This window comes from Morone saxatilis, unplaced genomic scaffold (genome assembly GCF_004916995.1).
Source record: "Morone saxatilis isolate NCDOM2014 unplaced genomic scaffold, NCSU_SB_2.0 Contig24, whole genome shotgun sequence".
NCBI classification, from domain to species: Eukaryota; Metazoa; Chordata; class Actinopteri; family Moronidae; genus Morone; species Morone saxatilis.
Window position 1 is genome coordinate 20,399,019 of NW_023339807.1, and position 25,287 is coordinate 20,424,305.

General features: G+C 41.2%; 1 protein-coding gene across 1 annotated transcript; it reads left to right on the plus strand.

Annotated features, from left to right (window-relative positions):
- The first annotated feature begins 1,252 nt into the window (after positions 1 to 1,252).
- si:ch211-107n13.1 (uncharacterized protein LOC798535 homolog) lies at positions 1,253 to 19,445 on the plus strand. The gene is made up of 2 exons (XM_035671639.1): positions 1,253 to 1,379; positions 15,651 to 19,445. Exon 2 carries the CDS (start codon positions 16,382 to 16,384, stop codon positions 17,741 to 17,743), a length of 1,362 nt encoding a protein of 453 aa, XP_035527532.1. The 5' UTR covers positions 1,253 to 1,379; positions 15,651 to 16,381; the 3' UTR covers positions 17,744 to 19,445.
- Positions 19,446 to 25,287: the final 5,842 nt, after the last annotated feature.

The window sequence follows — 25,287 nt, forward strand, 5'->3', positions numbered from 1 at the left end:
CACTAGTTTTAGTAGTAGCGTTAATTATAAAATAAAATAAAATTAACAATATGAGTGAAGTAGTCACAAAAATGAGATGATTCCCCACCATCCCTATTTGTCTTTGCTTTATGAGCTGCCTGTACCAGCTGTACTTTGTGTTTGGTGCCAATAAGCAATGAACGCAGTAGACATGATACCTGCTGAATGTACAGGCTTACAAAACTATGAGCATGGCTGTAGACTCTCTGTCCTGTTCTTGTTTTCTGTGCAAGTAAACTTTTTTGTAGGCCATACTTTATCCAGAGTTTATAAGTTAAAGATACCCTCCAGACATGTATTAAAACGTATAATAATAGTCAGCTTGGTACAATAATAGGTAAAAAATGAAGCATAATTTCCACATTAAAATCATTAAAAATGCATCTCCTCCTTCTACCTCATTAAAAATACCGGAATCTTATGCAAATTTTGTTCATTTCTAAACTTTTCCAACTGGACACTTTACTGCAGATTCCATTCTCAGTATATGTGCACTGGTGGCTTCAGATTTCTACATCACATTTGTATAAATTGTATACTGGACCAGGTTTGGCTATTTGTGATGTCACAAATCAAACTTATAGGCCCCACCCCTTAAAATCAGATTTTCATTGAGCACAGAGAAACTTTCTACTTTCAGCCAATTATTGTGAAAACATCTTTCTAGTGTCAAACTCTGCACATACATCATTCTGTGCAGTGACGCTCAAACATCCAACTGCAGGAACAAGAAGAAAAACAGACTTTAGAGTGAAGGGGCACTTTAATAAGTTGTTCATAAACAGATTTTACTTCAGGTTTTAATAAGTGGTACAATTGAAGGGGTCTTCCTAATGAATTAAATAGCATAAAAGGATAAAACCTGGAAATCCCAAAGTTATTCCTGTTAATGAATTATATATGACATACAATGCTTCAGTAACATATCTATCAACTATTAGGCCATTTGAAGTATTAGACATATGTAGGCTTAACTCAATCACACATTTAAAGATATATGTCACTTGATCTGATGAAACCTCTACAACTTCTGATCCTACAATAATGTTTGACTTTGCGATGTTATATTTGACACTGTAGTCTTCTCTCCCCCCCTAATCCCACCCTCCGACACTCCACTCAGCTCCCTGCAGGCTACGCAGGAGTCAGTTTACACAGCCTCATACCTGCCCACCCCCCTTCCGCTGCTGGGGTCTCTCTTTATCGCGCTGCTGCCATGCAGCGGTCCGTCAGTGTGCCAGCAGTCCGCGCAGAGCGCACAGCGCAGCGCCACGAGTCAGACCGTCTGTCACAGAGAGGATCTCCGCACCTTAACAGTATTTCAAAGACAACAAGAGTGGATAAACTGAGCGGACAAGGTGAGCAAGCAGCTGTCATTTCTTAAAGCTTCCGTTCTTTAGTAGATGTGTGAGTCGAGGCTGATTTATTTTGTGGAATTTAACGGTGCCGATCACGGTGGATCCGGGTATGAATCATTCCGTCAGTGAACTTGCGTGATTATTTTCCACTTTTGCTCGGTTCTGTTTTCAGTACGTGGCTGCACTATTTTACAGGATTTACATGAGTCAAAGGTTGACATGCATCGATCGTTAACTGAATCTGAAATGGTATTTGTTCTGATTGACACATAACCAATAGCCGAATAACTAAAAAACACCACGTATCTGTGGCACTCACTATTGACTTTAACACACTTGGTATAAAAACATATTACTATTATAAATACGAGTTAAATCCTAAATTGGATACATCTCTACCAGAAAGAATAGTACGCATGGCTGTTCTTTTTAAATTTACTACAGGGTAACTGGAGTTTGTCTTCTGGAGAGTCATGCCTGAGAACTTTATGGTGTGTTTATGGCTGATGCCCTATAAGGCAAATTCTCCTAGGCACCTTGGTCTGTGATGGATGTCAGGCTTTTTGTAGGTGGATAATCCATAAACAACAGACGAGGTGTATGGATTGAATCAACACAGTTGTTTTGAGCAGTTGGCAAATGTAGCAATTCATCATTTTCCATGTAAACCTATCATGTGGCTCCAGTCAGTGTTAGCTGCATGATATGGAGAGGGTGAGAAAGAGGGAGATGACTGGCCACTGTGCTCTGATTAAAGCAGATACACTTGACCCGGGGCAGCAGGTTTATCCCATCTTAACGCTACACTAAATAATTCACATCTGGATGAAATCAGGGGACCAGGCACAAATGAGGCTCTGGCTTTCTAAAGCGTCTAATCAAGGCTGAAAAGTTTTGTGATGTTAAACTAAGTTAAGCATTTTCCTACCAATCAGTTCATTTATGACAAATACATGTTTCGTTTCAGTGTATGCTAATAAAAACCAACATGTACTTATTACAAAGCCTAAGACGGAGTTACCTGAGAACCTACAAAGGAACAAAAGTGAGGGGTGGTCATTATGCAACACACCCACTCTAAAACTGAAAAGACTGTCTTCTCTAAGGAGACAATCACATGCCCTCGGGTTCAGCTCCACCTTGACCCACCTCCCACCCCCCTCCCCTAACTCCCTACTGATATTTAAGGCTCATGCAGCCCGAGTTTGGTTTGATCAGTGTGGGGTCAGGAGCGTAAACAATTTAGGAGTCAGACTAAACAGACCACACATGTCCTTTAAACACAGTCACCCTGAGATTCATAGGTGAGCATGTGTCGGTTTGCCCCGTGTGCAGCAGCAGGAGGTTTAATTCATGCTTTCTCGATGCAGATCATAAAGTGGCAGCGATTAAACCTAACTGTTACTTTCCAGAGGGAGGGGTGATCTTTCAGCTCCCTGCATGAGACACTAAAGTGGCAAAAGAAAGACAAACTATCTGACAAAATAATCTCAACACAAAGTGCATTCAGTGACTCAAATTTCCATTTTCGTAGCACTTTAAGGAGTTCTCGTCCAGGCTTTCGTCATAGTTTATGTGTAATCACCCTCAAGGCACTTGACATGACGTATGTTGCATTATGAGGAGGTACATTCAGGCTCCTCCCACCTTTCCTCGTTTCAACTTTTGTTTTTCTCGAACGTTTAAGCCCACAAATCGGATCTGGCTTGCATCCCCGTCTGAAAGCTACAGTGAGTCATAGATCATAAACACCTCCAGCCAACATCAATCCTTCATATTGCACACATTTAAACGCAGGATACAAACATCTCTCGGACTGAATACCTACATGCAAAATTACAGTGTGGAGCAGTCGTAAACAGTCCCTCTTCCCCCCCGATTGATGTGGCAGTGCGCTAATTTTCCAGCTGTAATACGGCTGCATCTGTGTTTGATGCCGATCCCAGCGGGGCAGACGAGAATACTTCCTCCCGTTGCAGAGCAGAGCCCAGGGGCAGCGAGCGCAAATCTGCAGTCTCCGTCTGGGGTGTTGACAGGAGGCCTGACATCATTAACATGACTAAATGAAATGTAATTTGGGTCTTTGCCTTCCACGCTTGGCTCATAGCACCAGCAGTGATGATGATGATCTTGTTGGTGGTGCAACACTTTAGAAAGCCTGCAGTATCATGTTGACTTTTGAGACACTAAACTAACTCGTAAATATTCATGCAGTCATCACATTGTAGCCATCGAAACAGAAGCTAAGCAGCCGACATATCACTGACCTCTGCATCATCGACATTAAGGGATATAAGAGTACGCCATGATTTTTGGTAGTCTTTTATTTTCCAATTTTCTCCCTTTTTTTGTTTTTGACACTATTTTTTGAAGCTCTACAAGTGTATAATCTGATTGGTTTGAGCCACATCAGAGCTGACTGCGGAGAACGAGCGGAAGCCGCAGGATATTTCATGGTTTTAGTTCACAATGGGCCACTCATGTGTTTCTTATCACCTAAAGTTCAGCCGTACCACAGCCACATTCGAGGCATGGTTTTGCTTTCCTGCAGAGCACAGGCTTGAAAACATCATACTTTAAGAAGGATGTCAAACATTTGTTCTGTTCAATCGCCGTTTTGTTGCATGATTGCATGTAAAGACCCTCAAGTTATGGCGGGAAGCTCAAGTTTCTAATTAGAGGGGAAAATGTACCCTGCTAATGACATCATCTTCCCCCTGGCACTGTGTTAAAGCACTGTGTGTGTGTGTGTTTGTGTGTAGCCGAACAGCAGCTGGTTTTAGACAGTTGACGTTCACATCGGTGTGAGACTTCAAACACTCACACACAAACCGTCAAGCTAATAATTTAGCTTTAGTGCCCCATTTCTCCTTGTTTGGGCCATTGTGCCGACGATCTCTGGGAATGTTCTCACCGAACGGTTTCAGGAGGAACAGCCTGAAAAAGAGGAAGAACTTGTCAAAAAAAGGTCACAGCTTCTCAGTTACTGTGAATTTCCCCTTGGGGATGAATAAAGTATCTATCTATCTATCTATCTTACATCCAGCAGCAAAACAACGTTTTCAGACAGGCACCCTGTGATAAAGTAATACCCACTCTTGCACAGGATTTGCTGGCTGAAACAAGAAGTAAAACCTACCATCTATGTACCAAGCTAGTATTTCCTCTGTTTTGTAAACACCAGACTGTGGAATCATATTCATTGAAGTCATAATTTCATGAGCAAAGACATATTTTTCAAAATGGATGAGCCCACGTACGTAGCTTTTTGGAGCAAAACCTTTAGTTGTTGGCTTATCTGTTGAAGATTTATGATGCTGCACTCTCATGAAATGTCTTTGAATCCATTTTAGCTTGCAAGCAGAAATCAAAATTTGTTTGTATCTAACTTTGGAACCGCAACTGATGTGATCATTATTATTATCAGTCTTGCCAGTCTCTGAGGACTCTGTTTGAAGTCAGTTTGTGCTCTAACATCACTTCCATCTCCAAGGGCTCATAGCTCAATCCATAATTCATTGTGGGCAACGAAATCGCGAAACATGATCTGACAGATCTCCATCTCCTGATTGTCCCCTGTGTGTGGGTGACAGCTGTGAGAGCAGCCCTTCTCTCCGTTGCTCTCACATCCCCGTAATTGTTCACAGTGCGACCGGGCGCCTCTGTAGCTCTGCCACATCCCATCACACTCAACCGTGCCGCGCTGCGTCCACTCAACCGTGAGGAAGATGACACAGGCCTGGACATTCCCTTTCGACACAGGAGGGGGACCATCGATGCAGCTCCCGCAAACTCTTCCGGCTCCTCCAGATGTTTTCTGATTCTGACAGGAGTGAGGGAGGAGAGGACAGGAGGAGGAGATGAGGGACGAACCGAGGGGTCTCTTCCCTGTGGCACTCGGGGGTTGTTTGGGGGGAAGCAGGACAGTCGATCTGTAATGAGAAAGGACAGCTGGCAGGTTCAGTGGAGGTTAACAGCTAAGCGTAGATGGCAGCGAGGAAAAACAGACAAGCTCAGTTGAGAGTGTGATTCTTGCAGTCAGAAGGATTTTGCAGAAGTTATGCTCCTTGAGGTTTTGTTTTGGGAAGGTTGCAAAAGATTCATGATGGATTTAAGGCCCTGAAAACCTACACTTACAAATCTGCTTCATACTGTGAACGATGGGATCCTTCCTGAACATAAATTTTACGTTTTAAGGTTATTTTACATCATGTTCTCTTTAGCAACATTTAAAATCAAAGTGTGATGACAGTCGTGGGGTTGTTTGCTTATGTTTTCAGCATTGTCAATCAAATTAGATCAATCCTCACCTACATTGTCCTGATGAAGCAGATTTACTAGAGATTATAAACAGTCAAACTCTTCATAAATAATAACTGAGGGTTTTTTCCCCCCAAGCTTGAACTTTGTCGTTAATATATGCTGTTATAGAGAAATACTAAAGGTTGTTAGGGGCTTTAATACTTTACTTTAATACCAAGTAGGAAAAAAAAGAATCCTACTTTCAATGAATGCAATGAAGCATTCTTCATTTACTAATCCAATAAAAAAGGTGCCATTATAATAAACTGTTGTATTTCATCAGGAATTGTACTATATATGAACCTGGTCAAACAGTGTTCGGCTGTGCAGATCAATGCTGTCACATTTAAAGTGGTGGAGAGTATGTAGTAACACAGTAGGGGACGGGTTGGATAGCGTTTGGCACTACAGTCACAGATGACCCAGTGTTTGGGGACACAGCACAGCTGGAGCAGCTTTAAGCCTCAACCAACCCCAAACAGCCCCATCACAAGTCCTCACAAGTTAGTGTTAACCTTTTACTGCTAACATCAGCAACATGTGTTTGGAATAATTCTGCAAATGTTGTGAGAATGTCCTTTCGGCAACCTGGTGTGTCTGTGTGAAAAAAGGGTGGGGTTACACAGATGTTGCACTAATTTTCTTTCTTTTTGGTCTTTCTGGGAGTTCTCTGTTGAGTCCTGCTCACACGTGACCCCTACTTTCCAAGAATCACCCACATTTCCCCTCCAGTGTCACACCTTTACATTTATTTAATGTATCATTCTCAATCTTAAAAAACCTAGAGGTAGGGGATTATGTACATATGTACTTATTCTATTCATATCTGTGGTTTTTAAGATGTTTCAGTCAGCTCAAATGCAGGTACACAGGTGAATGATTTAACACCACCAACCATGTTTTGACATTTTAGTTTCACTTTGCAACACTAACAGCCACCATCCACTGAAGTGTCTTTTATCACTGTGTTGAAGCAGACATATGCCTGGCAGAGTGAAAAATGTGCCGACTTGGTGAAATAAAACATCTGGCAGCTCGCCAGACAGTGCTGTCTTTCAGAGCATTCTCACCAGCTGAGAGCTTAATGAGGGTTCACAGTGTGGGAACAGGCCTTCATAATTTAAGACTCTGGGAGATTGAAGGATGTGCCCACAAATCTGCCGATGCACTGTACTGTATAAACAGCCTCAGGACAGGCTTTTTTTGGGGGAGATCTGTGTTACCCGGAGTTGCAAAGTGCATTCCCAATCCAGTGCTGTGCTGCACACACACACACACACAGTAGGTCACTGCGATTTGGACTGCTGGTCACATAAGCCAGGCTGGCATGTGTAGAGAGCAGCAGCGGTGGTCATAATTTACAAAACAATGGCGTCCAGAGCTGGGCGTCTACTTGATGTAGCCCAGATCTGGGCGCTTAGTATACAAGCTCCACTTTCTCCTGCACACACCCTCTGTTACTCTCTTATTGTCTTCTCCCACGCGAACATTCATGAGACACTGCACACTCGGGCTGCTCTCAACCAAAGTAATGTTAGTGTACTTTTTTTTTTTTCAATATATTCATCAACTGACAAAAGTCAAACTGTTTTACTTGTGTTGTCTTCTATCAAGCTCAAGGAGTATATATATATATATATATATGCTATAGGTTGTTTTTGGCCTTGTGGCCACAGTTGGAACTGCAGATCATGCCAGATGCTGCGGTTCAAGAAGGATTTTGACATATACATACATTTTAATAGAAATAGCTATAAAACAAAACAAAAAATATGTAAAAATTACTTATTATTTTCTTGATGAACTGATTAACAGTTTTATCTATAAAATGTTAGAAACCGTGAAAAATGAGCCGAAGTAGACGTCAACGGTTACCAATAGAGGACAAAGGAAAATGTATGTGTGGGTCATCAGCCAGTGAGTCAGGTAGTGAAGAGACACTAATGTGCATGTAGTATGGACACCTGAGTGGCAGAAACCTTTTTGGCATATTCTCTGGATCATTGGTTGCATTGTCATAGTGTTTGGCTCTGATAATACATCTTCTGTGTAGTTTTTACTATATAAGCATTCAGGTACGTCATCTCCTCGTAAGTGCACGAGTTCAGCCGTCAGTAGTTCACTCATCGACAGTGAGGTATCGCAGCCAGGTTTAACATTCCTGGACTGGGAGGCAGATTCAGGTGTCTCTATGTCACAGTGTGCATTATTAGGTTTCCTGTGCAAGGTGCACCTGGTGTAGAGATCAGCTGAGTGACTTTAAGGTCACTGATTTCAACCCTTGAGTCATCTCATTCTGCTCATTATCTAAAGATACATTCTACAAGTCACACGAGGGGCAGTTCGAGTTGTGACTTTCATTGGCAAATCTTGAGTAAGCTGAAAAAGTAAATAGTGACTCATAAAACTTTATAGGTCAGAGCTGTTTAATTATCAACAGTAACAGCACTCCTCCTGGGCCCTTAGGTGAGAAGAAAAAGGAACTTGCCCAGTCTGTTGATAAAAGCAAGAATGAATGTGAACATTTTATCTCAGCGGATGTTATCTGTGTTAGCACTGCATGGGTGTTACAGTGTTGATAAAGGCCTGACTTACAGCATAATGGCAGTTGGCAGGTTGACTATATCGCGTCTTAAAGCAGTCACAGAAAGCTCATGTTGATAATTGTTTTAATTATTACCTCAACTTAGTGGATGATAGCCAACAATTACTTTTACTATCGATTAAGCTGATATTTGTTTTAGTCTATAATATAAAAAACATTAAAAAATAACACTCTCTTTGTTTCAATCACTAAACATTTTAATTTTTAATGATATGAAGCAGAATTTTATCAAATTTTACAAATTAGCCTAAACGCTAATTAGCTTATTAGCTGATCAAGTGGCTCATTAGCTTCTTTAAAGGGTTTTTGGTGATTGTGGGAGTAGGACATGCTTTCTGCCTTTCGTTTTAAAAGCTTAGTTTCAACAGCCAAAAATATTTGATTTTTAAAGATGAAAACTGAATTTTACAAATCAGCTACAAGGCTAATACACTAATTAGCTCATTATAAGCCAGTTGGCTTGAATTACTAAGTAGCAAGTTGGCTAATATGCTAATTAGCTGTTATTTTTTAGGTTTTTGATTACTGTGAGTAGAATGTGCTTTCTGCCCTTTGTTGACTTTAGCAAATACTGATGTGTATTTGCACCCAGCATGTTCCTGAGTAGCACATATCTTATCACCGTCATCTTAAAGTCTGCACAGCCCTGACTCCTTTGGTTTGTGGCTCCAGAGCTCAGCTGTCTCTGCGATGATTTGCTTTAAATGACAAAAGAGCTGCAGTAGTGAGTTAAGAGCCCATCTTGTCTTTTTTTACGATTTGGGAGGAGGTCTATTCAGGTCGGGGGGTCCCTTAAGTTGTCCCAGGTGGCTTACTGCTGCTCCACATGAATGAGGAGAAAGCCCCATGGTAGCCTCTAGTCGTAGATCAAGCGGCAAATGACGCTCAAGGCCTCACAATGTTGGATTTACAGTTGGCTACCACGCTTTGTCTTTGAGGGGACAGTAGCCTATATGTCCAGTAGCTCAATCTCTTACATTTTATTGTCACCATGTTGTTATTTGTTCCTTTCCCTCCCTAACAAATGAAGCAGAGCAACCAGGTCAAGACGTCTGTAGACCTGGAGGAGGACCATTGTTGTGGTCCATTAATAATGCAAAGAAAGGCCGGTGTGTGTCTTTGTTTAGATAATAGACGACTGCACCTCCTTTTCTTTGCCCTGCCCCATAACAGACGTCTTGAGGTCTGTGTCTGTAGCGCTGGTTAATGACCGAACCGGACAAAGTCATTAATCGTAGCTCATTAGTGGCCACGCAGGCGTTTTATATTCACACTGTAGAGAATCGATGTGCACAGATGCTTCGTCATGACATAAAGGTATCTTTGAATGAGCCCTGGTTAACGTTTGAACATTTAGGACATTTCAGTCCATTAGTGATGATCGTTAGTCTGTGTCATCCTCAAGAGCGGGGCCAGATGCTAGCATAAAGAAAGGCGAGAAATGCAAGACAACAGAGAAAGAAAGGGAAAGACGTTAGAGATGGCCAGTTGGTTCCATGTCAGCAGCAGATGCCTCTCATCTGGCCGAAGATTAATTTGACAGGTAAGCGTGCTGAATTCATTTCCCAAGAGCTTCAAAGGTGGTCCTTATGAATTTATTAACCTCTTATCTTGTGTTTACCTCACTGAATACATAATTCACAGTGGAACTTCCTTTAACCTTCTGATCCCAGGCCAGCTATTTTTTTTCTTTGGATACGCCCAGCGAGCCCAGATGAAGTTATTCTTATGTGGGCTCTTCTGAAGCAAACAAACGCTTCCTGGGTTTTTCGGTGTTTATCCTCTATCTAGGGCATCACTTTCACATCAGAAAAATAAGCAGAACTGTGTATTTTCACTGTGTACATGACAGTATAAGAGATAACAAAACTTAAACATGACCTGCTTTGTGTTCCCAGTGGGTCAAATGCAAGTAGCCTAAACAATCTTGTTGATTAAAAGGAAAATTCAAGTACACAGTCCCTTCTCGTGACAGGTCTCTGTCAGGGCTGTCCGAGCGTCTTGATGTAGCATGACACAAAACATCTGGTTCCTCTTTAGCTGCATGGGGGCGCCTGGTTAAGCCTCCCCTGCAGGCCGGGCCATCCGCTTCACAGAGAGGACACGGGGGAGGCAGGAAAGGAAGGGAGAAGGCAGACAGACAGATAGACAGAGGAGTTTTATTAAAGAACAGGGAGATGGCAGGCGTAAGAAAGGGGTCACTTGCATGTTGTGCCGGATGGGTAATCCTGGAGATTAATGGTTGGATTTTGGGGATATATTTAGCACTGCACCTTCCAAAGATCACTTTAGAATGAGATGTTTGCATGATCATCCATGTAGGCTACATATATTAATGGTAACTATAGTTGGACAAAAGCTGACCAAGCTGCACACCTCCTGCCAAAAGACTAACATAGAGCTGTGTAATACATATTAAGTTATTAAAGGACCAACATGCTTCAAATGAAGTGCTTGTCGAATCATTGAAACCTCACCCGACAACATCTTCCTGACATCACAATATGTAACTTTTGAGACAATTGGATAAGTTTGCAGGTGTGCAGAGGTGAGGCAGTAACCAACGCACTTCTCTGTCTAGCTCTCTACTTCCATCACTAGCCGTGTGTTCAACAGAACAACAACATGTATTCTAATGAGGAGAGATTGTTATCCCTATTTGAACCTTTGTGTGTGTCTCTCCCCTCTCTATGACGGCCGTCCCTTTTTTTTTTCAGTCTGGCTTTTTAAAAGAGCACACAGCTACAGAGGGAACTTGCACTTTTGTTTTGTAACTAGCTAACTAGTAACTAACTGGAAAGATGTTTCTTTTGAAAGATCAATATGATTCTAAACACTTATTGATTTGTGACCATTTAAAACCAACCAATGCCTCCACATGACCACTTAACTGTGACCGCTTTAACAAAAGTGAGATTTTCCCTTTTCAGATTGTTTCATTTTATTAGTTTTGGAGTTCAGACGAGGTAAAACTCTCCAGTGTTTCTCAAGAAATAAGCTTTTAAATTCATAAAAATTTCAGAAAAGTTAGAAAGAAATTACATTTGAGGGACAAAAATGTTTGTTTTTTTCTTCTGTCCTATTTTATTAATCATACCATGACCCCTCACATTTATCTTGCAACCCTTAGGGGCATCTTGACCCACTGTTCCATATGAAAATATAGGTTACTTCTTAAATACCAGCATCGATATATGAACACAATCCTCACGCAGATACAGAGAGTATGCAGTAAATAGAGCAGGAGAGATATTCAGAGACAGAGAGAGGGTAGTTACACAGGGTGTATACAGGAAGGAGAGAGTAGGGAGGGAAATGACAGGGTACGGAGGCCCTGTGGCGTATACAGGAGATGTAAGGAGATGTAGAGAGATGAAGGGTGGGAGGGAGGGCAGGAGAGTGCAGGGGAATCAACGACACAAGGTTAGGTAGCATTAGGAAGCAGAGGGTGGGGGGTGCTCACTATAGAGATAACAAAGAAGGGAGGGGTTTAGAGGTTAATGACAACCTACAGTTAGAGACAGAGGAGGTCGAGTAACATGAGAAAGATTCATCTCACGCTTTTCACAAACCTTGAGATGATAGGAGAAGGTGCTGGGTACTAATTTGGCTCATTATGGTCAATGGACCTCATTGTTCTCCAGCAGATCCCAGTTGAGTCACTGGTTCAATTTGTATGCGTGTTTGTGTGTGTGTGTGTGTGTAACCCTTTCATCATGTAAATATCTTCCACTAGCTTTTTATTAGCATTTTATGAATGTATGTAGAATAACTTATATTCTATATCAAGCACCATTTCCTGCTATTGTCCCAAACAACCATGGGTTAGCATTGTGACTCAGATTTAGTCATATGCTGTCCGAGATAGCACTTAGAGCAAGAGATAACCTCTGAAAGTGGCTGTTTTCCTTCAAGCTCGGAATGTCCGCTTCAATGAATGCACGCTACCATGAAGAGTAGAACTAAAGAAATACATTCTAAGTAGTCCAAATAGGGATATTGCCCATATTCTTGTGGATTTCAAGTGCTCAAGTGTTCTGTAGTCTTCTTCTTATTTTGCGTACTTTACCCCCATCCCCCTCAATGGAAAGCCAACATCAGGAATAATGACTTTGTTTAGGCTCCTGTGGCGATAATCCCCTTTAATGCTTCAATAGCATTACCATTTTGATCACAGGCGGGGAACAGTTCCTTCCGGAAGAAATGTGTCTAATAAATACCGCAGCCACACACCCTAACCCCTATTTCCTCTTCCTCCTCATTTTCTACCCCTTTTTTCTTGTTTCATGCCCAATCCAAACCCTTTCTTCCACACCTGTTGCGAGACATTTTTCCCGGAACTCTACGTAAACAATGACTGACTTTCCCGAACTCTGACAGCCCGACATCTGGAAAAAACAACTAGCTGGCTGTCGCCCCTCTTTCTCAGTGAATTTATAGTGTTATGCTCCTTTACAGGCTAGAGCTTCTCTGCAATGTGTCAGCAGTAATTTAGTATTTAGTAGCAGCAGACCAGAGAGTGATACTAATAGTCATACTGAACAGTGGGCCATGGAGAGCATTTTAGGGATTGTATGGTTTTGTAATTAGTGTTTCTTTAATCGTAGCTAATGGGCTTATTTTGTAAGCCAAATAAAACAAATGTGCTGGTATATTCAACTCTTCTTATGTAAAACTTCATAATTTGATAAATATATTCATGTTCATAAACCCACTGCTGGTGATTTGGTGTTTTACGGATTAGTTTGAGTTTGGTTACTTTGGTTTATAACTTTATCTTAAGCTTTTTAATAGCACACAGCACAGCAAACAATTAAAAATTAATAACCCATCTTCTCTCCATTTTAGCCAGTAATTACATTTATTATTGAGTCCTAAAGTTATTTTTGTTAAACAAACCAGTTATTCTTCTTATTCTTACACCTATCTGTAGAAAACTCCATAAATATGAGAATCTGCATTGGAACTAATTGAAATTATCTTCCCCAAATGGCAGAATATTCATAGAAAATGAGTGCGAGACTAAATGATTTGGTTTCCTTCATTGCTTGTCATTCTGCCACACTATTATTTACAATCAAAAATGCTTTATAAATGTAAGACGGAAAACCTGGGGTTAAGTGTCTGCTGTGTTCACCGCTATCACTGGTGTTTGTGTGGGTTTGTCTCAAATCATGAGACATGGATCCTTTTTCCTGCCAAAGGAGGTTGTTCATTGTTTTACCTCATGTGAAAGAAAAGTTAAAATAGCATTTGATAACACTTGAGGCAGACCTGAGGGAACAATAAGCACAACAATATAACACCCTCCTGCCGTCTCGCACAGCACAAGACGCATTTATCTCTCCAGATGGACTCATTTTGAAGGGATGTGAATGAAAAACAGGCTTCACCTGTGACTCTGGGTATTTATAACAGGTTCAAGTTTAAAAGAAGTGTTCTTTGTCTTCGCAGTTTGCACATGGCAAACTCACTGCTTCTTTTTGTGGATGTGAAAAAGGTGCAGAATAAGAGAAAGGCTTTACATTCTGCAGGCCAGCCTCCTTCATTTACAGGGAAACCTCTTATTGCCTCGTGCTGACACACACGCCTGTTTATAAGCTCAGGCGCGAAACTAGAGCAAATAAACCCATGACCGCATGCCCATACACACATACATGCACACTCACATAGACACACGATAACTGCGCTGGGATGTTTTCATTCTATAAATACTCCTCGGGTAGAGCCTATCCCATTATAGACACGTGCAGCCTCCTCCCCCCCTCACTTCCCCCTTCCAAATCCTCATATAGCATGAAAACTTGACAGATATGAAACGTGTCTCTTCACAGAACACATCATAAATACAAAATCTGGCACCATTTCACAGAGTCAAGCTTTATTTGGTTTGGTTTTAAAGTGTAATTTAACTTTTTTAGTGGCTTGTTAATTTGTAGAACAAGCTGTTTAACTGGGACTACAAAGGGGTTATAACTTCAGAAGTGTATTGATTGATTTAAGCAGGATGTTTAAATTGCACCAAACTCTGTCTAGTTTTCTGTAGAGATGTTTAAAACTTTAAAGCGGTCAGCTACACTGATCTGTCAAAAAACGAAATTTTTCTGACAGATTTCCACCCCTTGAGTTACTTATCCTCGTGTGTTAATGCAATGGCTGTGACAGACAGAGGAGTTGGTGCCAAGACAGTTGCTACTGCTTGTAGCGATAATATGTTATAGGAGAAAAAAATAAGTCGAATATACAACATTGATTTTAAAAATGTCCTTTTAAAACTACAATAAAATCCCTGAGCTTTCCCTTTGCTTGCCAGGTTTTCTCAATGATCAGTCATACAGGATGTTGCATACTTTTTTGAAGCCTTTCATCTTTAAGCAAATATGAAACATGGGAAACATTGACAACAGCTTCCTGTGCAGAAAACTGTTACAGGCAGACACACCATCATGAGCCTGGACAACAGACATTGTTTCATCTATTCATCATTCATCCAACACTTACAGGATGCTGCAGTAGTGTCTGGACAACAGACATTTATCATTTTAAAAATAAACATAAATTACTGACTAGAAATAAAGAAATGCTTGTGTAGAAACACAAATATGTGCTTTTTTAATTCATATGATCTGTGTTCACATTTATGAAAGTGCTTATACCACATTCAGTGACCGATGTGGTTTGTTCTTATTCCGCTTTGTAATGTGGTTTAAAAAAAAAATAGATTGGGATCATTTTAAAATATATTGCAATATGATTCACGATTAGTGGGAATGATAATTTTTGCATCACAATTTTCATTTTAACTGAAAAAACTATTAAAAAAAATGTTGATGTGACATTTGTCGGGTTCTGTACCAAACAAACATGTTTTCTTAAATATGGAGAACAAGATTTATAGGACAGGGCATCTCTGCAGCACTACAGTACTTCAGTATCATGCTGTTTGTCACACATTTTACCTAAATCGCAGCTTCTGTGATTCGGATATTGCACTTAGACATATTGTGATTTTGATAATATTTCCATCAATCATCCCTACTTTGTACTGTTTCAGCAGCCAACGTAATCTGTAGTTGAACCCTTACACTTTTTTACTTTTGACTTAGATTGGAGTGCCAGCTGTTTGTCTAAAAGTAGCATGATTATTGTATTTAATGTGTAAGATAGAGGGTCATTAAACGCTTACACGTGTCATCTCTGCTTCGCTGCCTGCTCCAGACATGTAACTCCCTCCAGCTCTAAATAAGCACAAACTGAACTGAGCTTTAGGGACCACCGTCCTTCTTGCCATCTGGTCTCTGTTGCTTGCTCTGGAGAATAACACTTCCAACTAAAACCACTCCTTCTCTCTCTGTGTCTCCCAGGGGTCTACGCAGGTGAGGTGAGGACAAGGACAAAATCTGCATCTGCCCCATCTGTCCATCAACGAATCAAGTGCCTTGGTGCCGGCCACCCTCAGGTCACCTCAACCGCGACGGGCGCCAAACAACAAAAGTCTTGACCCAGCGTCCCTCAGACAACCTGCACAAAGCAAATATTTGAGGCCATTATATCTAATTTCTCCAGGCGGCCGTCACTGAAAAGATCAACAGTGAAGGGTGTTGTTGGGAGACAGAAAGAGAGAAGAAAAAGTGGGGGAGGAAAAAAATAACCCTTTCAAAGCGCACCCTGCCAGCTATTTCTGCTGCACTGTGGGCAGGGAGCGTCTCATTTGGGAGTGCTCTTGGCTGACAAAAAAAGGACTTCCCTGTGCCCTGCCTGCCTATCCAAATGCCTGTATAAATACTGGATAGAGATATCAATTTGTCTAGGCTTTAACATTGCCCAACAAAGAGACTGTAAGCTATCTATAGACAACCTTACAACAAACTTCGACTGTGTGGTCTCCCGAATTGCTACCTATCTATTACCCCTCAAGGAAGATTCAAGAGCTGTGTGAACAGGAATGAGAGCTACCACCGTTTTCTACACATAGCAACTTTTCACTCTCACTAGGGCTGAAATCTTCAAAGGGCCAACAACTGCTCACTGTTGTCAAGCTGTCAGTCATTTGGGGGCTGCAGTTTTGATGTCTTTCCCAGCTCAGTGAATCAACATGAAGCCCCTAACGCCAATTGGATCCCCTTCTCCTCTGAGGCTCCTCAACAAGGGTCCAGACTACCTGCGCAGACAGATAGATGGTGGAGGCCACGGCCGCTCTGTCAGCGCTGTGGAGAGGCTCGAGGCAGACAAAGCCAAATATGTTAAGAGCCAGCAGGTGATCAACACCAAACAGGAGCCTGTACTGGTGCCCTGTGCTACCCCACCACCACAGCCCCGGCGAGCTATTTCCGTTCCTGGTAGCCTGACGCCTCGTCTTCCCCCACGTCGTTCATCCAACACTGCCTTCTCTACACTGTCTGGCTCCTTCACCTCAAGAGATGAAAATGAAAATGATGACTCCAGGAAGGAGAACAGACGGACTTCTGTTGACGTTGAGGCACATAACAGGAGCAATGTGAACAATGTAATGCCTCCCAACCCCAGGACTCCTGGAAATCAAAGCTTGGTAGCGCCACACAGTGCCCCAGTACTCAGGAGAAGTACAGGTAAACGCTTGCTGAGGCCAGACTCCCTCGTCATTTATAGGCAGAAGAAAGAATGCAAGAGCCCAAGTGGTGCAGCAGTTGGAGAGAACAATAACATGGAGGTCAAGGGCTACAGTTTCGTCCGTCGTCTCTTCCAGGGCTCTATGAGAGAGAAGAGTAGCGGAGGTGAAGGCAGAATACAGAAGATGGTGATCAGTGAAGAGAAAGCGCCATCACGGGATGGAGACTCCCGCATGTCTTGGACCAATGACAAAGACACGATGGATGGTGGACTAGGGAGCAGGAGGTCAAGTAAAACTGACCAAGAACGCAGTCCAGGGTCTATGTCCAGTCCTGGATTTGGCTGTACACTTGAACGGAGTAAGAATGGATTTACAAATGGTACCAGTGATGGAGTTAACAATGGTATCACTAATGGCAACCACTCAAGCAACCATGATGATGAGAATGATCCATGGAAGCGGGCGTCACCCCAACCAGCGCCCAGAAGGCGGTTTGGGGAGTTGTGGCGCTCCAAGTCAGACTTGCGTCTGCGCTGCTCAGTGGCGTTATCAGAGCAGGAGCATTTCTTTGACTACTGCGGGCTGGACATGGACATGATAGAGCGACTCGGTCGACAGAATTTCCTCTCCGGTGCCAGCTCCATAGACACACTGTCACTGGCCCTCCGCAGTGTAGGAGGGGACGGCTGCGGTGGCTCAGAGCCCAGCGAGTTTTCCCGGCACTCAGGAGATGGGCTGTTTCAGGAAGAGCTGGCTGAGCAACTTCCTACTGGTGTGTCAATCATTGAGAGAAACGCTCGTGTCATCAAGTGGCTTTACGGATGTAAGAATGCTGCTCGAGAGGGACCCAAAGAGTCTACTGTTTAATATCGGGACAAGGAACCATGTGCCATGGAGTGCCAAGAGTCTAATGAGTGACATTGACAGTTGACTTATGGTCTGTTTCAGCCGCTAATGTCTGCAGGTAGAGTTAGCAGTCCATGGCACACAATAACCTTTACTTCCTTGCTCTCCCGACTCCAAAGAGACTGTTTCTTCAAATGAGAGGACAACAACTGCTACTGGTCTTGTCAAATTGATATATTGTATTTATAGATCCTATGGAAGCATTGTGTGGGTATACTGGTGAATGAAACAATTTCTCCCAGCAAAATGTTTTGGTATCTGTGTGTGTGTGTGTGGCTGTGTTTAGAGTGGACTGTCCTCCATTTGTAGCTTCTTTTCAGTTATTGACCGAACTAGATTCAGAACTGATCTGAAATCAGCCCCTGTGACCCCTCACAAGGCACATAAGTGTATGTTAGTCATGACACAGCGGACACAGTTTAGTGTCCTTGACACAAACACTCTCCCTTAATGACTAAATTAAAATGGAAAACCACTAAGCTATGTTTTTTCTAAACTGGAAAACTGTTGTGTGAGTGTGAAGTGAACCATGAGTACCTCATTTGGATCTGTCCCAGTTTAGTTTGTGTGTTGCTTTTTTTTACTCCTTAAACGCAGGCGTTGGAACAAACATGCGAGGCACCCCTGTGGGGTTGTTAATGCACTGAACTGGACAGAGAGAGAGGAAATGAAAGATAGAGATATAGTTGACTCTTTACAGAGATTCATCTCGTATATCGTTAAACACTGAGCTGGATTCAAAGGAGCACCTGCATTGTGTAAGAGCCATGCCTGGCCAGTAATTTTCATCTTATTTTCTTAACCATAAAGAGGGTAAATTCTCACACAGTATACACTGTCTAATAATCACGTGTGACACATTGGTCATTGATCACCACAGCTAATGCTTTATGAGTGTGCTCACAACTGTGTAAGCTAAAGAACTGCAGAGATTATTAACAGGGAAAGATTCCTGTGAGAGCAAAACTGGACTTTTGCAACCAAATATATAACACAATGAGAATTTTTATCTCACAAAAGAAGTTAGAAAAATGAAGACAATTTTTTTCATAAAGTAATATATTCACCTCCAAAAGTAAAGGAGCTCAAGTTGTCAAACCCTTGCTGTGAAATGTTTTAGGATGTCACTTGTACCATCTGGCAGTTTACAGACATTTAACCTTCCCAGCTGGCTCAGTCAGCCCGTTTACCATCAAAACAAGAAGGGGAGGCTGAAGCTGCCCTCCTTTCTCTGATAACCAGAGATCCTACCTCACTTCATCCATCCTTTAGTGATTCTCACTTTATCTCCATGAAAGGTCATTTCTATTGGTTGGCCTGGAGGATGCCACTGATATATGAACTGGGGGTCTGCCAAGGTATGTGGAGGTTAGACTGATAGGCATTACTGAACCCAAGGTTATATTTGTACATGTGATAAATTAACACAATTACTTGCAGCTTTGATATGGTTTTTTTTCTTCTTCTTCTGTATTTATCATCAGCATGGCACACTCCTGAAACTCCTTCAACTGGACGTTTTTTGGTTTTATATCTCCCTGTTAAAAAACCATTTGGTTGCATGTTTACAAAGTGGCTCCATAAAATTCTGAATCTCTTTTTTATTTGATATATATGAGAGATTTGGTTTTTATTCCAAAGACGTTTGTGTATGATGTACACAGCAAATAAACACAAAGAAAGAAATATTTGTGTGAAGGTCTTTTATTTATTGTCTTTGTTGTGTTTTGGGGGATATGATGAAAAATTAACAATGTACCAATTCTAGCACACATAGGTTTTCTGAATAAGTAATACTTACATTTTCACTACTCAATGAAAATCCAGTAAGTGTAAGTTAAATATTTAATTAAATTAGAAACAAAGAGCAGTGAATATAAAGACATCCAGAAAAAGCTGTGACTTAGTTGTTCTCTAATCTTCTTAGAGGGTAATGCTCGACTGATTCAGTGTTGTGACGCTGTCTCGTCCTTGACTCTTTGTTGCCTCCCTCCACCACATCACGTCTCCTTTTTCACATTATCTCAAGTGGCTACGTGCTAATCCTTTTAGCATTCCCTGCATAGTATGCTCTTGAGTGAGTTGCAACAGGTTGTGTTTGTAGACAAGGAGGCCTCTGTGTGGCCCTGATGCTATGTCTACGCCGTCCGAGCGCAGACCCTCCACCCTGTCTGCAGACTCCTCCTGGCACTTTGTCTTTTCTCTCCTTTTTAGACCTGAGTCAGCTTTTGTTTCCACATGCACCAGCACACAATGTCCTCAAACCTTAAGGGAAAAAAACTGTAAAACTATTCTTATTTTATGCTGACATGGCTGGAGGTCAGAGCTTGAAATCTTGAGGTGAAAATATCAGGTGACACTTTTTGGAGTTGTTCCATTGTTGGTAAGTTGGTGGTCTTTCCATCAAGTATGGAGCTAGCAATTAGCTTAGCTTAGCATAAAGACTATAAGCAGGGGAAATAGCTAACCTATAGTTAACAGCATGTTTTCCCCATAAAATTTCTTATGTATTTAGATTTCTGTTTGTGTACAGATTAAACAAACATGCTATAACATGTACAGAAAATATGTATAGATGCAGCCAGCAGCGGGTTAGCTTAGCATAGCACAAAGACTTGAAACAGGGGAAAAGAGCTTGCTTGGTAACAAAATATATAACTATATATTAAAAATAATTAACATGTCGTATCTCGTCTGTTTAATCCGTCCAAAAAACAAAGTGTAAAAATTACAATTTGGCATTTGTTGCCAGGCAACCAGTGCAAACCCCAAGAGGTTACTAGTCCTCGCCAAGAAGCAGGACGGCACGGCTAACTGACATTGGTACTCTGGTTTTTGTACCTTATAGTGTTTGTAGGAGCATTTTTTTACCTGCTTACCCTCTTTAAGCTAAGGCTAATTGCTAACTAGGCTCAGGCTATATATTTACTGTGCAGACAATAAAGTGGTATCATTTTTCCCATTTGTCAAACTAGATTTTAAAATATCCAAATGAGCTGTATTTATTTCTTCTCTGACAGATGTGAATTACATGAATGTCTTCATATCCCAATAAAAGCACCATGTCTGCTCTCCGACTACAACTTGTTCCATTATTCACCATCCATGGAGCGGCTCCAGGGTTTGTCTGAAGATGACTTCATCAGTTGTTCAGCTTGAAGAAAGACTTCAAATTCACAAAAGAAAAAATATGTGATTCCTATTTCTTACCCTTTAAAGAAGACCAAAATGGTGTTAGGGCATTTAAGGATACACAAATCTGACACATTCATTGGGATCTGTTATGCAGACACTGAACAAAATTTTGCTAGCTGGGTTTTTTTCTTTATATAGCGTTAACAATAACGCAAACAATGTAACTACACACATCACATTTCTGTATCCCTTACAACACTTCCCTTTTCCTCAGTCCATCTTTCCCAAAGCAGAACAAAACAATAGCCCTCCTGTGCGCCTGTGTCTATGTCAGTTACTCTGACCGGAGGGCCTGCTGTGACATCCTGTTTTAGGTTCATAGGACAAGGTTTAAACATATGGTCATGTTTTGGGTTTGGCCTTTTCTTCCTCAGTCTGCCTGGAAATAAACAGACAACAGCTGGCACTGTAGAAGACAATTCATTTCTTATTATTACAGGAATGTCGGGTTTTAGGTTGGTCTAATGTTAAAGTGAAAGTCGAGTTGGTCTACCAGTTTGAGACATACTAAGTGTGCTGGCAAAAAAATGCCTGGTAGTTTAAAAAGTGGGTGATAAACTGGCAGAAATCCATCACTCCAGGCTTTGATGCTGCTGATGTGGTTTTTTCACTCACATTAAAAAACACCACAGGGGGTCCAAAGACCTCCTGCTCTACACTTTTGCCCACCAGCAAATCCTGTCTAGCAAAGTTCTGACCCAGTTCTGACTTTTAACTGAATAAAGCATCTCTTGAAACTTCACAAAAATGTTTCTAAGCAATGCAATGAGCCACAAATGTCCTAAATTAAACTGTTTATAATTCACACAAGCAGTTGTGGGTTTACTTTGTTCATTTTGTAAGTGCCTTGCTTAAACGCCCTTACTGCCACAAAAGCATAACAACAACAAATGAAAATCATATTCCTTCTTTGCCTGAAGTTTTAAACTTATTGTCTTGACCGCTTCAGGCAACTGTCATAACAAGATTTTTTCAGTGTCATATCGCACAGGCAGGCAGAACATGAGCTTCTTTTGGTTTACAAACCTCCAGTCCAGCTGTTGATAACAACTCAGGTCAAATACTAACAGTCAGAGTGGCCTCAAACTGTGGTGCATTTGTAGCTGGGATTTTTCCTCTGTGCTCTGAGAAACAATAATGTGTGTCAGGGCTAGCATGGGTTGTGAAGTGTGTCAAATCTGGCCTAGTTCTTCTGCGCCAGTAGCTTCAGCAGACTGTGGATGTCTACGCTTGAGAGAAGCTCAGCTCATGACTCAGGGACAGAGAGGCTGAACACACTCAAAATTAGCACACAGGTCTGTATGATCCGCCAGGACAAGAATAATACACATTAGCCAATTAGCAGCTGTTACCAATGGTGCAGTTTCATCAGTGATGTGCTAAATACATCAAAAAGCTACAAGCATGGGGGACTAAACACTGGTGAGGACAAAAGCTGTGTCCCAGTTCCAGAATACTTGTACATGCTGATTCTGACTAGACTTTTAGAATAAAGTCCAAAACACTGAGATATGCTCAATGATGTCAGTATGCAAACTAAATTTGGTTGATATTTGAGTGTCTTGTTGACGGAGACTAATGTCTCACAGTGAAATACAAGACCAAAACTTGTGGACCCACTTAGAGCTGGAAATTGAGAATGTGAGGGAACAAAGAAAAGTTTGCAATGTTGTGGGGAAAAATAGCTTTCTGTTTAAGTTAAAATTTCAGTATCATTTGAAAGTCTTAGTTTGACTGATATCTGCTGGCATGTCTCGTATAATTTGTTTCGCGCAAAAAGGTAAAATAAGATAAAGGTCTAGTGTGTAACATTAAGTAGGATTGTTAGGAATGGAATATAATATTCATAACTATTAATACTACACTTCTAAATGCCACTAAATTCATATCTTTTTCAAATCTACCCACCCTTAAACCCCCCCTTTTACATGTGGGGGAATAATACATAAATATTGGATCTATAGCTTAATGACTTGTAATTCATGTTGTGTATGAGAGCAACAAGCCATCTTTGCGTGCCCCTGTTACTCCATCAGTAAACTAGGTTATCTTTTATAACAAAACTAAAGTCATGCTGAACGGATAATCGTGACACTAAACCAGTTGATAAAGGTCAGGCTGTTTGCTGACTGGCTGAAAGTCTTACAGTAAGCCTATCACTCTGTTAGCATTCAGGCACCATGAATGATTGAACAACACCAATTCTACAACAAAGTTTAGGATGAAGCTACACGTTATATTAAAATAATACAAACAAATGACTTGCTTGTTTGAACTTTTTCTTTAAAAAAAGACATAATATGTCGTTTAGGGACTTGAAAAGCAGGTGAAACAGGAGTGGGTTTTTGATCAGATACAATCACAGATTGACTCACAACTCAGAGACTAAAATAAAGTCCTCATAGAGTCCAAAGAATGACTGGAATGATCTGAAGAAGCAGCAGCAGAATCAGTTATGTAATGGTCTTCCAAAATCCAACAGCTGGCTCACATCTGGGAATGAAACCTACCAGAGAATCAGTCAAAAATAAACGATAACAGTGTTGAACCTGCTTATTGTTTTAATACACTGCAAAGCAATTTCAAAATCCAGTTTCACTATTTCAGCTACTGTCCCTTTGAGTCTGAATGCCAAGCTTCTACCTCTAAATGGCCGAAATCTAAAACCGTTGTTGGCAGGAGGTGCTGGGGGAATCTGCTTTGGTGTACCCCCACCTCAGTAACAAAAACCGTTCCTGAGCTGCAGGTATCCTATAGCTACATCGGGTCATAAATCAGAGGAGTGGCCCTTTTCATTCTCCTCTCTCATGCGTGACCTCTGCTTCCCGGGGGGTCAGGGAGATAGGCTGAGCCTCTGGGCCTGCGGGAAACCCGACCAGGAGCCGCAGACCCTCTTCAAATAACTGTCTGACGTCAGGAGAGACTACAGAAGAACAACGGCAGGACTGCCGGAGGGGCTATGGTTCAGCCCCAGCTGAAACTTACAGGAAGAGGAGACAAGAGTTTTATGTGTTTTCTTTTTAGTGTGCAGTAAGGTCAGTTGACCCTCATTGTAAAACAAGGGCAAGGACTGACTGCAGCTGGGCTGAACCGAAACCGAATAATGAACAGTTATTGCTCTGTTTTCATTCAGGGAGTATCCAGTTATTGACATTTTTCTGGTTTAGTTGTTTTATCGGTTGAATAGTTTACTTTAACCTTTCGCTGTGAAAGAGGCCACGTTGGTGTGAATAAACCGCTAAAGAGACTATACTTTTATCCCTCTAGTTTTCCACACCGATTGACAGTTTAACACAAAGTTATCAAAAGGCAAAGCTGCCAGCTATCTCCTCTCGTTGAATCAGCACTGTTACTTGACATGCTGACATACTGCATTACATGTCAGCAAAAAATGTTATAATCAGCTCTTTCTGGTACTTTTATTTCCCCATAAAATAATCAAAGAAATTCAATTTGACTGCCAGAAATAGTGTCTTTGGGTAGTAACATCCCTAAACTGTCATAGATATCTTTAGTTACAATCAAATCTGCATTAATTATTTCTCTGTTTGAATATATTTTCTATTATATTATATTGCTCTCCTACATTTTATTTTAATAATCAATTATTAAGGTAGGTTTCTGAAGTATAACACTCAAACTGAACTTCTGTGCATGTATTTACAGGGCGTATACCACAAAAAAATTCTGATTTGGTTCTCTTGCTGTCCAATATAGCATTGTGAATACTAGTATACTCTTGATGATTACAGGTTTATTCATTAAAAGTCATCCGCACTAGTTGGACAAGTCACTCTGAGAGCAGATGTTCCCCAAAACAAGAAGTAAACAGGTTTATAATAAAACTCTGGACGTAAATCAAAAATCCACAGTCAGCCACATGACATCTTTGACCAGTTAGATGATGATGTTGGTGAAGCAGCGATCAAAGTCAACTTTCTTCTGGTTGCAAACTGGTATTTTAGCTTCAATACACCAAATTTAATTGGATCTGAAATGTACTGGCATCCCTCCAGTCATCACTGACATTATGTATTCCCTGCCTAAGTGACTTAAATACATATGGTGCATTTAGCTGCAAACACTGCCCAATAGCAGCCTTGATGACCAAACAGCTGTTGATGGGCAAATAACTATTCAGGATTCGAGCTTGAGAACTTGCTGTTATAAAGCAGACAGACTCTATTACCACTCTGACATTGCCGTCCTATGACAGTCCAAAAACATGGGTGTATGCATATTTTCAAAAATGACTGTTTTCGACTCTTGTCAAAGAATTAAGTGGAAAAATTATTGTAATTTCAAAACAT